The 13676-nt window shown below is 38.8% G+C and overlaps 1 protein-coding gene across 1 annotated transcript; it reads right to left on the bottom strand.

The window, feature by feature from the left end:
- Positions 1-4275: 4275 nt before the first annotated feature.
- LOC104400857 (chromosome unknown open reading frame, human C6orf58) lies at positions 4276-11832 on the bottom strand (the record flags this gene model as incomplete). Its single annotated transcript, XM_010022390.1, has 5 exons — positions 4276-4413; positions 6408-6646; positions 7011-7144; positions 8325-8509; positions 11746-11832. Coding segments are annotated over 5 exons (783 nt in total), but the record flags the coding sequence as incomplete, so codon positions are not given.
- Positions 11833-13676: the final 1844 nt, after the last annotated feature.

Here is a 13676-nt window from a genome sequence, read left to right as displayed (position 1 = left end):
ATGCACAATACAATTGCTCACCACCTGCTGATGGATGCCCAGCCTGACCTGAGCAGTGATCCAGTCCCTTCTAGGTAAATCCCCCCACTTTATATACTTGGCATAAAATGCTCTAGTATGGAATACCCCTGTGGCTAGTTTGGGTCAGGTGTCCTGTCTCTGCTTCCTCCAGGCTTCTTGTGCCCCTCCTCATTGGCAAAACATGAGAGATTGAAAAGTCTTTGATCAGGGTAAGTGCTACTTAGCAACAACTAAAACATCAGTGTGTTATCAGCATTGTTCTCAGACCAAAGCTAAAACACAGCACTGCACCAGCCACTAGGAAGAAAATTAACTCTATCCCAGCTGAATGGATAGAGTAGATCCTGTCACATAAGAAGTCTGGATCTGACACCCTGGTCATGTGCAACAATCTGGTCTTGTATATTCAGCCTCCTTGAGTTCAATGAGTAGTATTCATCTGAGTAAAGGTGGCAGACTTTATGAACCTTTTAAATATATTAGTAGCAGAGATGTCTCTGGTATCTTTTCCTTAGGCACATGTGCCAACATCATATCCTATCACAGAAATGAGAACTAGCGTGGCTAGTAAGTTTACATGATGCAGAGAGGCAGTGGCATTTGTATTAGGTTCTTGGCATGAAAGAGAGATCATGGTGCTGTGCTATGAGGAAAGAACATCCAGTCTTGCTGCAGAAAGCAGAGGGGAGGAAGGAGGCATGAAGTAATATCCTAGTAAAAGGTTGATGTTTAAGACTTAATAAGTATTGTTATTCTCTTATGCCATACAGATGACCAGAGTGATTTTGTACTATTTGCTAATACATGTTTGACAAAGCTATAATGCCAACACGATCCTTGAGGAATCTGGTTATCATTCCCAGACATTAAAGCTCAAGAATACTGCATTTGAGAGGGGAAAGCCATTTTCAAGCTGAACCCAGACCACGATCACTATGCCTGAAGAGAATACAAGTGTATTTAAATAATGAGATATTTGCTTTGCAAAAGATTGGCATAAGCTTTTACACAGGCTTGTTAGCTTAAAGGCTTATCTCTTTTAATGCTAAAAAGTATTTCCACTGTGTTGTCACTGAAGGCCTGCTCAGGAGCAGCTGCTTCCGCAGCACTCCATGTGTGCCTAAGCTCTTAGTGAGATGGCATTTTCTGTTTGGATGATCAACATGCATATTTTTTATATATCCAGCCTTTGTGCCTGGGAAGATAAGAAGAATCTTCTTCCTGCATTCTTCTTTAAATGCCAAAAGCTCTTTTGTTTAAATACATGTCAAACAAATGCTTATCTACCACACTCCTCCCAATAAGAGGCCACTGTTTATTCTTGCTCTCTCTTCACCTAATGCATATGCCACTATTCCTACCTCTCATAAGATTGCTCAAGTCTTTTCCTAACTTTTGTCACTTTGATGTGCCTGTACCACATTAACTTTCAACAACGTGACACCATATGAGAACTGATAGTTTCCAAAGAGAAACCGTTTTCTTGCCTCTACATTATGTATTAGTGGCAGGTTGTTTTGGGTTTTTTTTGTTTTGTTTTTTTCTTTTGTTCTTATTTTCCTCCCACCTTGTTTTGATGCACCTGTGTGCTGGGAGTGTTCTTGTGCTTTGCAGTACTACATGTCTTTGATGAGCTGCTTCCGTCTCTTGTCGGGTTTTTGTATTTTCTAGGATAGCCATTTACGAGTCTCTGGAATTCTAAACTGCACTGCTCTGATCTAAGTGCAGACTGCCAGCTGCTGGAAGGATTGGCTTGCCTTTGCCTTGCTGCTGCTGCTGCTCTTGCCCCAGTCAGCCTTCTGCTGATACTTTTCTCTCTGCTTTTTTTCTGATGCCCACACTTTCTTCCTAGGATCCATCTATTCTGTTTCAAGATGTCTGGTTTTGTTCTGCTTGTAAGAATCCACCACCTCTGTTCTGTCTAAACTTCTATATGTGCCTCAACCTCCAAAGCGCAATTGCTGGCCGATTTCTAAAGTCTTTACCTGGCTGGTTGGCATGCTGTTTAGGACAAAGTGTCTCAAATATACAAGTGTTCGATGCTGCAATAAGAAAGATGGTTCTTTTTCAAAACACTAAAGTATTTCCTAATGTTGTCATAAATTCAGGTAAGGAGATACTTGCTTTTTAAAAATGTGTTTTACAAATATCCCTTCAAGTGCAGCAGTTTATAAATTGTTTCTTTCCTATTTGTATTGATGGCTCTTTTTGTTTTCTCAAAATACACCTTAGATGAAGTTAACCACAGAAAAGCTAAAAAATTTTTTCCAAACTTTTCTGGAACACAACTAACTTAATATCTTAACAGCTGGCAGCTGTGGTAATTACTTTTACATTATGCCTAAAGTCTGTTGGAATCTAATTACTCTGATCTATGAACCAGGTAATTAAGGTAAAAACTCCCATATTTTCTTAGACCTCATTAATGTATTTCCTTTGAAAATTGTTAGCTAATGATGGTACATTAAGAGTTTATCCATAAAATGACAGTGAATGATTAAAACCCTTGTCCTGGGACGTTAAAGGACAGAACAGTGTTTAACTGCTCAATGTGCCAGTAATTATTTCTTAATTTCCAGTGCAAGTATGGTGCAAATTTGGGGAGAAAGGACTAATCAAACTGGGAAAGTGGCAGGGAAAGACAAATAATTTTCTTTTATTTCATTTACTTGATATGTGGCTAATAATTCAGGAAGTGTGGAGACTCCTGAGGAGCTGGTGTTTCTCCTGCTGTCTGGGATCTGAAGGGCAGCCACAGAAGGTGCCTTCCAGAGGGGCCCTGCTGGAAGGACCCTTGCTTGTCTGCTACTGGGGCTGTGAGAGCTTCTCTCAGACACTCTGGCACTGGGGAAAAAGTCCAAATCTCACCCCTAAAGTCCATGGAAAACTTCTGACTGCTGTATGTATGTCAGAAAGGCTATTGCTACAACGGAAATGTGGTATGTGAATGCAACAGAACTCTCTGCTCCAGCAGAAGAGTGAGTGGTGCATGCCTTTCTCCTTCTGTGTGAGGGGTGTGTGACAGACTTACCAACTGAGATGATAGGTGCAACCAAAAGTGTGGGTCAATCCTAAAATGGTGGAAAAGCAATGTTGCTTTCCCTTGTTTTGACTTACAAATCTAAGGCTGTATGTTATTTTTAACTATGCTGCAGTGTAGGCTATGCTCTAACAGAATGCAGCAGGCAGTGGCCATCCCCAGCTCTCCACCAATGAAAGGGAGCTCCAGCCATGCCTGCTCTCTAGGGGAAGTTTTTTTAAGGATAGAGGATCCAAGTCAGCAGATTTCCTAAAAAAAATACTTCAACCCCTTCCTGCTTGTCTGCAGGACCCCTGTCCCACTTCCCAACAACCTCTGAATGCCAGGTTATTCTAATTAATTCCCAACACAGAAGACTAGGATTAGCATTTGGGTTTGAGTGTGCCAGGTGCTGGGAGTGCAAATAGTACAAATGCATCTCTTCCTTGGTAATCAAATCTAATGTATGATACACTGCAACAAGAAGGGCTAGACGTGAGGGAATGGAAAAGCAACTTGTGGCTATACAGACTACATAATCACATAAATAAATTGATAGATCAATGTTTCCTTGAGGTAAGTGAAGTGAATCAAATACCAGAATCATGTAAGAGCTGCCAGAGAATAAGTCCATTTACTTCAGGACTGGCTCCACAGCACCTCATAAGGCATGCACTTGTTGCAAAGCAGCATACTGAGGGAATCTGTCTGTACTACAGTATTTAATCTGAAAAGACTGAAAGCTTCAAATTTGATTGCTGCTCATCTGCAAAATAGTAACTTTGGTGGAAAACAGTCGAGGCATTGGTTTTGTGTTAGAACGTCAAAGAAAAGTTTCTGATGATCATCTGTTAGACCATCAAGGACTCGAGTAATTACATATCTGGTGCGACTCCTGTATACAGGGAAAAACCCAGTCTGAAAGAGAATATAATTTACCTTTATTTACTTTTGTCTCCAATAATGATACATTATTTTTAAAGTCGAAAAAACCAATAGAGTAAGATTTTCTGTGAGGCCTTTTATTTATAAAGAATTGAGTTAAACAAATGAGCTAATTAGGAAAATTAAGGATGAAAATATTGATTTAATAAGAGAGAGATGCACACATGACTACTCAGGAAATCCTGCTGTAAGAAATTACCAAGACTGTATTACCAGACACATATCTGCTAAAAGATTAAATCACTCAATGCTGGAACTGCTTTTTCTCAAGAGCCTGGGTGCTGTCAAACCAGCTCTTATCAAAACATTATGTATTCCCAGGAGGTCAAACTTCTGGCTTGAAACCATGTCTGTAATCAGGTTTTGGCCAATTTTTCTTCCTTCTTCAGTAGACATAGCCTTTTGCCAGAGACTCAGCAGCAATCCTCCTTGAAAAGAAGCACAACATGACATTGTCAAATTAACACGGAGCACACGCAGCTCACATACACAAGTATGAAGCCCAGGAGAGTGGTGGGTGTGGGCATTTGTCCAGCAACAAACACCCACCACTCTCCTGTGGATAGTGAAATGTAGACAAAGATGGAGCGTGCCAATGGGGTAATAACTGCCCACAAATGTGTAGGGAGACACAGGCCGTTTATTAAGCTCAGGATCCTTTGTATTGACGGACAACTGGTCTTGCTCTCTTGTCACCGGTCTTGCAAGTCAAAATGATTGAAGACGCATGTTAAGGTCTTGGTCTGCAACTGCTCGTAGCTTCAAGGCTTATGAAGCAGTAGCCTGGTAGTTATAGTGAAGCACATCTTTGTTTTTACTCTAAAACAACCAAGAATTTGTACTTTCTGTCACCTAAGCCCTCAAGATAAAGAAACAAAATGATCCTAATACTTTCTTACAGGCAATAAGCAGTGGCTCCCTAGGAAGTGTGCCTAACCAGTCCAGCATTAGTACCAGTTTGCCTGCTTCCCACTATTCTCAGTGCTGATTTTTATGGGGGATAAAGAACCCACAGAGGGAATCTGAGGGTAAAAAAACCCCCAAACAGTCTAGTAGAAAACCAAGAGGAGTTTATTCTTCTGCAAAACATGCTTTTGTATAAAACTGACAGCAGCGAAGAACTGAATTTGCACAGTATTGCATAGGGGAGGTGAGGAGTTAAGATGAGAAGGCAGCAACAGTCCTCTTTCCTAGGAGGACTGCAGGAGGACTGCTGGAAAGGTGAGGACAGCAGTAAAGGTCTTGAGTAACAAGGCATCTGATCTGTTCTGCTTTCCCATATTAGTGAGGGGAAAAGCACAAAAATTAAAGTTTTTTGCTGTCCAAGGGTCAGGAATCTTTAGAGACAGCACAGCACAATCTCAGTACAGGTCCCAGCTGGACTGGCAGAGGCAGCTAAAGGAAAATAAAGGGCAATCAAACTCCGAATTATGAAATCAAATTCCACACTGGCCCCATCCTAAGAGGTACTGAAATCCTCTGCTGTGGAAGGTGTGAGGGTAGCACTCTGTGAAGTGAGGATGCTCTTTTGTAACATTGAATAACTTCATTATATGGCTTTTCAGCTACAATAGTGAGAGATTTTTCACTGAAATGTATGAGCAGAAAAAAAGAATAGCAAAAAAAAAAAGGCAAAAAAAAAAAAAAAAGCCATAGCTCCGGAAGCTAGTTTTTCAGTGGTTTTTTTATATTGTATTTTCATTTAAAGATTCAAAGTAACTTTCCTTCACAAATGACAAACAGAAATATCCAAGGCAGCAATACATATGAATGAACCGAAACCTGGGAAGAATGTAATTCTGTGTCTCACCGCTGGATGGTGATGCACAACCTGTTTTAGTAAACATGATGAAGCTGGCATTGTCTAATAGATGCAGTTTTGCTGGGACAGGTTATATTCTCTGTTAATCTAAATACTGAGACAAAACCAAAAGACAAAACAAGAACATTTGTGGGCACACAAACTGTTGTTCTTGATCTTTTGCCCATTTTTTTTTAATGACCCCAACTGATCTAATAGCTTCATTTACGGCTTTAATGGTTTCAGATTTAGCTGGTGAAACACAAAGCTAAAGTATTTGTGGTTTAAAGTCCCTGTAAAAACTGGAGAAAAAAAGTGAGATCATCTGCTCCAACAAATGATGCATTTGTCTCGTGTGAAATCCTCGCTGCATATTGTCAGTGTTGCATTTGCTCTCCAGTGTGTTGTTTACTTATGGTTGTATTTTTAGCTGTACTGTTTTACTGTTAGTGTCTAACAGTAAAAAGTCAGTTTATACTGACTTTATGTAAAAGTTTATATAAAAGTGTTTATACTATTTTATATAAAAAATCACCGTATTCATATGGAGAAAGGTATAGAAAGAGAGAACAAGTTACTGAATATCTATGGAATACAAACATTTGTAGGTTGGAATCATACCTGTTAATTTATTTGTTTTGTAAAGAACACTCAGTGAAAGCAGGACGCTATTTTGCTGTGGACTGAAGTCACAAATGAATGGGATGACATCCCCTACAACAAGCATCCTCTGGGGCAGGAAAACCTGAAAGTTGTTTGTGGTCAGTAAATCTGTAGAGAAGTGTGTGGCTGCAATGAAATCTACAGCATTAGCCCAGTCTTCACCAAAATTTGCTTCTGGATCAGAGAGATATTTTAAGCTGAAAGAGATCAAAATAAAAGTGTTACAGATAATTCACATGGCCTGTAGAACATAAATTAGATGCCTAATTTATCCTGGCATCGCTGCCTCTGCCCAAACTAAATACAGCTCTTATCTTGGGCCCTGGCTCCCAGAGAAGAATCAGCATCTCATTTTAAGCCCACAGCCTGCCCACACATCACAGCCCCAGCAGCCATCTCTTTCTGGTCCTCTCATGCTCTAAAGGAGCAGAAGGGAGAGCAGAGCCTAAAGAGTAGAGGCCTAAAGCAAGAAAGATCATGTGGACTTTTTTGGGACACTATCCTTCCAAAGAGGCATGCAGGTAGGAAGATCCCCCTTGGCCACATCTCTCATCCCCATACCTGTCGTGGAACTTGGGCCGCGCATAAGCAATGGAGGCAACATGTGCCCTCCACATGAGAGAGAGAGCATCGTCCAGTTTGAAGGACGAGAAGGTTGCAGGGCTCGTTGCTTTGTGTTCTGTAGATAACAGATACTGCAGGGACGAAAAAAGGCAGAAAAAAATAGAGGTTTAAAATTAATTAATTTTTTAGACATACACATACGCCTTACAAAATAGTAAGTTTGTAAGCTAAGGGAAATTGCTTTTGAGTAGTTAGATTGTGCTGCTTTGTAAATGACTATGTCTGACATAGGGACAGAAATGTGATTAATATGAATGAAGATGAAGTCAATGGGAGTTGCTGTTCTTTGACTTCAATAGAGTGAGGATTTTATCCGCATAGTTTAGGTACTTTGTCACAGTAATTCAGTGGACTTTTGTATCTGAGTGCCATGGAAGTTTCTGTGCTAAAGTATTGGATTCCTTGAAACCTTGTTTGTGCTCTTTCAGCCACAACTTTCTGAAAATTTTCAGAAAATAAGAAAAAGATCCTTAACGGTTATCGTTATTGCTATTTGAGAAGTAGATCTCTTTCTTATAATAACTTCTGAAAGATACTGCTTAGGAAAATTAATCTTAAGAAAGCAAATCAAATCTTGCTCCAAGAACCTCTACCTTCACTCATGGTTCCCAAGAGGGACTTAGGGTTTAAATTTCCTTATCTTTATCAATTATTTGACTGCTAACAAAAATGTTGAATATAGAAGTCTATGTGTAAAAATAGTTATTGAATCTATGAATTAAGAAATATTGTCATCTTAGGGATTTGGGAATAGCTGAATGAGGAGGAAAGAAAATATCTGCTTGCATAAATGTGTCCTTCTGAATGAAGTTTCAGCATTTTCATGTTTTTTAGATATTCAAGAGAATAAATGAACCCTATAAAACCAACATAAGGCCATTTCTCAAGGGTAATGTTCTATCTTGCACGCTTATTTGCATTGCTAATATAAGAACTATTGGAAGAATACAAATATAGCTGTTAACAAAACAGCCTCTTGGGACAATGTCCAAAGCACAGAATCATCTTAAAGAAAGGAAAAAATTCATAACCTGTAAAAAAACTGGCCTTCTTATCTCTCACTCACTTTATGTTATGCTTTTCTTTTTTTCTGCTTGTTACTTTTATAGCAAGCTGTTACTGAAAGCAAACTAAGCTCTCTGGATCTTACAAATAACAGTAATAATAGTTTTAAAAGGTAACATTCTGGTATAATTTCCCAGAAAATATGAAAAAAACCCAAACCCAAAACACCAAGTTAAAATTACTTACTTCAAAATAGGCCTTCCAGGCATTCATGAGATCGGGAATGCGAGACCGGCAGTCAGCAACACTATAACAGAAATCATCTCTTTGTTCCTCTGGTGGCAATATTTCAATCTCATACTGCAGCTGCCCAAAAAGCCCAGCTTCCACTGCCCCCAGAAAGGGTATGACAGCCAGGTAGTAATTCATACCTGTAATAGTAATTAAAAAGGAGGAGGTGTGAACCTCAAGCAAATGAAAAATTCCTGCATAGAAAAATGAACACTCTCCCATACCAAATGCAATGGTTTCAAATTGCCACTGATTCAGCTATGTTCAGCAGTAGGACATATGTACTGAAATACACTAATGATGATATCTGTATTGATTTAAGTATTTTTTGTAATGTTCATCTATATATTGTCCTTTAATAGCCTTGCACGAGCTTCTTGTTCATGAGAAGTGTTGAAACTTTGATTTCAGCTCAGAAAGTACTTACATTCCTTTAAGTGGGCTTGCATATATCACACATTTGTGCCTGCTTGGGTTAACTGAGGGGGCAGGCAGAAAAAAAATTCAGGAGAGGACTATACTGAATACTATACCAGGCAAAAAGGACTGACGTTCTCAAGCAGGGAGTGTCCATACAACTTGGGATGTATTAAATGTGAGTTTCTGGTTTAAGCTCATTCCTGGCTTCATATGAGTACTCAGGCCAGAGAAGGCTGCCCTGAAGGTCAGCTGAAACCGTTTACATCCTTGGAACAGTGAGAGATATTTCTGTGCAGTCTGAAATACTTTTTGCATGTTCATACTGCAGCAGGGTAAATCAAGTCTGAGTTTACACATTTTCTAGAGGCAGCAAAATTGGAATCAAATAAATGTGCAGTGTTTAGAAGTAAGTGAACAGCAGAAATGCAAGCACCAAAAAAGTAAAGGTAATGGCTTCTATTACAGGAAGGTCCCCTGCTTGCACAGGTCTATGCAATGCCCCTTGTTATTTGTCGTTGCATGGGATGCCTTCCCATCAAGCACCTACTGCTAGCCACCCACAGAGGCAGGAAACTGAAGTTGGAGTGAGTATCACAGTGAGCTTTGGTTTTATTTAAAATTTATGTTTTTAATTTACTCTATGCTTAACAGCTTTGTTTACTTGAAGATACATACATTTAATTGCTAGCTCACAGGCAGAAGCTTCATTCAAAGGGTCTCCCCAACAAAGTGCTTGTGTGTCAGGGAAAGGATAGAGCTGTTCGCTGAAACCTACCAACAGGTCTGGTGAAAAGGGTGACTTGTGATAGGACAGCAAGGAAGCTGAGGAAGCGAGGGACAGAGTGATGGAGGTAAAATATACTACAGGAAAAAGAATGTATGGCTTTCCCTTCCAGAGGAAGGAAAGGGATATTTAAACTTGAGGGCTTTCAAGATCTTTTGCCTCCTTAAAAACAAAAAAACAAACAGAAGTTTTCTGTTATTTTATTGCAGTGATTGTAATCCATACATTGGTGTTGTCTTTCTTCTCCCTACCCTATCTGTCAGTTCAATTTATTTTAAATAGAAGGTAAACTTTCTAAAAGAGTTAAAGTCCCAGTTTCAGAAAAAAAAGTCTCTAAAAATACTGACTTTGACTCAGATCAGAGAAAAAGAGATTTTTCTTTTTTTTTTTTTTTAAATAATGTGTTTGTTCATCTTTTGAAAAATGGAAACAAAAACATTGTTTAAGAGATTTTATTTGGCCTCACTGGGATATGTTCTTCGATTTATGTGGGAAAATGAATTAAATTTCATTAATCATATGAGAAAATATAACAGTGGTTTATGTTTTTTGCATGGGCTCGGAAAAGAAATCCCTTTGTCTCTCTATGGAAACTCTATGGAAATCTAGCTATCCATTTTTGTCTGAGGAATCTGTTTCCATACAGACACTGGCTCTAAAAATACCAGAAGGAAACAGGCTACACATGTGCTTGCACTTGAGACAGAGAGCGCTGTAGTATCAGTGCTTTTTCTGCTGGTGCTACAAGTGTTCACTGGGCTGCCCTGTGCAACAATAAATGGATATCCTTGAGTTGCATGTGGCATTCAAGATTCCTTCCTTTACTCTTCTGCAAAGCTCTTAGCTAGAATTAGATATAACTGTTTTTTTTTCCTTTCTATGTAAAAACCTGGTTAAAAAAATGTGTCTCACACACTATTATTTCTCCCATGATCCTGGCAGTGGACCTACCTTTATGTCTCGTAGGAGGATAAGGGGTTCTGCCACATCTACCAGGAGTGATACCAACAGCAAATACAGCTGAGTTAGCTCACAGCTGGTCCTTCAATAGAGTTTGTCACTTTGCCTTTTCTCTGCACTGCTTAGTGCAAAGATGGTTCCAAATTTGATACCATCGTCACTAAGATGGCACTGCTTCCTGCAATGGAAATCTGCTTGGGTGTAATGGATAGACCCATTCTTCCATTACACCTATGATATACATTTTTACAAATGAAATTCTTGTGTCTCTCAGATTAAAAGAAAAAGTATTAACTTGATCCCTCCGGTTCAACAGGGCGATATATGAAAAGCTTGAATTATCAAAAGTATCCAAGTATTTCTGATGTTTCAATTTTGGGGAAGACTGAATTATCAGGATGTGTATTTTCAGAGGTACTGAAGAAAATGCTGAAAATGTCTGGGGCATTGGCATCTCAGATTTTTATGCTTCTCTCTGTCACTGTGTTCAGTTTGTTGTTACTTACTGGAATAATGAAAAAAAATTAACAGAATTTTAACCTTCTAGAACTCCAAAGCCAATATTAAAGTGAATAGAAATTGCCTAATAATTTGTGTAAACCAGGTCAAAGTGTCAACTATGTTTTAGCTGAATACTTGAAAGGCTGTTGGATAAAAGTCAGTGTAATGTAGATAATGAAGTTATTCGTCTATCATGGGCACAAAATCTCCCTCATTTCATTCTCTATAGCCTCCTGACCACAGTGAAGTTGTGAAAGCGCAACTGAAGGCAGAAAAGCCCTGTCAGATTTGTATTAGTGAGGGTGATGTAAGAATCACAAAGATTCCTGCTTGACATTCTCACACTAAGTTTTAATTGGAAGTACTAGAATCTGAACTTAATAAATCTTCTCTGGAGTAATTGAAAACTCTAATTTCTACAAAAGTCTACAAATATAGATACCTGTCATGATGTTTCTCAAACATTTTTACATGCATTTTTTCAGTGCTATTCTATTTAAAGCTGCAAATTGACATTTTTTTTCCTTCCTCAAATAAGTTATCAAAGTCAATTAATTTTCATTTACTCACAGTTGCTGCAAGTTTTTGATGGAGAATTAAGTAGCACTGAAATTATTTTGTACTACAGAAGCCTAAGGGGAAGAAAGATTCTAAACTGCCTTCTCAGACACTAATCATATTTTGAAGAACAGTGTAATAGCTTATACTTACAGGACCACCAGCTTCTTACAGATATACACAGGAGGTCTCCATCTTCATAGCCACAGGAAGTCACATTGGAAGGATCTGCTAATCTGCCTGAATCAAATGAAATAATACACCAAATACTTCTCAATCTTTTTCACACAAGAAATCCCACTGTGATGAAAAAAAATATACAGAAGTAGAGAATGCAGAATTTTGCTCAGAGACACAGAACAATTGCTGTTGTTTTGCTTCATAAACTACTGTTGCTAGAGTAGTTGCATTTCTCAGTCAATACTTCATGCAGTGCATAGTAATTTGGTTGTGTTTTACAGTTTGATTTATTCCTCAGTGTAAATGTATTCTGAGAATTTATGGAACTGTCTGAAAGTAGGACATCACAGTGATATTTTTCTGCAGATATAAATATACATGCACATACAGACATAAACACATGTTTCTTTTTCCATAGATGCAGGAGAGCTGCTTAATGAGCAGAAGAGCACAAATTAAATGTGCTAGTAATCATCTCACCTAATTGGGTTGTGTGATATGGAATCCCTCCAGTTTAATGATTCATACAAACATGGCCTTCCTGTGAAGCTAAGCATGCAAATGTTGTTGTGTCTCATTAGGAAGGTTTTCAAGCACCTGTGCTGTAGCAAACATGCAAGACATTTCACATTCTTCATGACAGCATGTAAAGAATATCTCTCTTTAAGAACGCGGCACAGAGAAACAACCTAATTCCTGAAATCATCAAGTACACGTACATTATGTGGTAAGTAGTGAGTCAGGAAGTCTGGTTTAAGCAGACACATGATGATTAAACACGCACATGATGATTTCAGGAATGTTTGCATTGCTTAGCTTTCCTGGACATACAATACCACCTGGATCTTTTTTAAAGTTCTTAAATTCAGTGCTCCTATTGTTTGTACTTCTATATGTCAGCTCTTCCAAGTGGGCGTAGAAACTATCCAGTTTCTTCATTCTGTGTAGGCAGGACTCTCAGGTTAGCTCTGTCTCCCAAGTGACAATTTCTATTTCCAAAATCTCACTCCGATCAACCGTGCTGTCTCAACATCGTCTCTACTGAAAATTTAGCCAAATTACTGATTTAATTTTATGTCCACAAGTAGATTATTGCATATCTTTCTACCACTCTTATTAAGTAGTGATGTCACTTGCTTTTGATGGTTTATATACAATCATATCCATAAAAATATTTTCTCAGCAACATAACATGACCAGACAGAACTGTTAATTCAACAGTTTTTGTAGTATTTTCAAGGATCTGTTGCCTTGCACCATGAACTTGAATCCTGCTTTTGTTTGACAAAGCTTATTATGCCAATATACAAATGCTTCGGTCATTCCTTACTAATCTAGCCCAGCTGCCTGTCCAGATTAGGTTTAGCCAGTTGTTAACCTCACTACTGTATGCACCAAAATTTCGTCTTTCTTTCCCCCTAATACATTTATCCTTCTATGTATCACATTTTTTACTGTAAAACTCTTTCCAGGCATGTGATATTTCACCTTCTACTATTTTTTTAACCTTCTGATCATGTAATTTCAAAAATACATCTCCTTGTCTAAGGACCAGCCCTATGGCTCTTTGGCAGGTGACAGTAGGTCTTTACCTGTCTATGCAACCAGGTGTAAATCTTCCTCTCACCTACCATGTCCCTCAACTCTATTTGGCAGCTGTCACTGCAACCAGACACATCTTCCCTTTGTGAATGAGGCCACACTACACAACTAGATCCTTTCCAGCAGGTCACCACTAAAGTGTAGCTTCTGCTTCCAGTCATCTTTGCTTCTGCCACACATTGGGTCAACTTTCCTGCTGCACCAGCCATTCTCTTTATCTTCTCTTTCTTTTCCTATACATAAAGAATGGAATGAGGAAACAGCTTGGCTAAACTCTGTCGTGGTTCAAGCCCAGCCGGCAA

This window comes from Nestor notabilis, unplaced genomic scaffold, assembly GCF_000696875.1.
Source record: "Nestor notabilis isolate BGI_N333 unplaced genomic scaffold, ASM69687v1 scaffold20689, whole genome shotgun sequence".
NCBI lineage: Eukaryota > Metazoa > Chordata > Aves > Psittaciformes > Psittacidae > Nestor > Nestor notabilis.
This window is presented reverse-complemented; position numbering and strand designations above follow the sequence as displayed.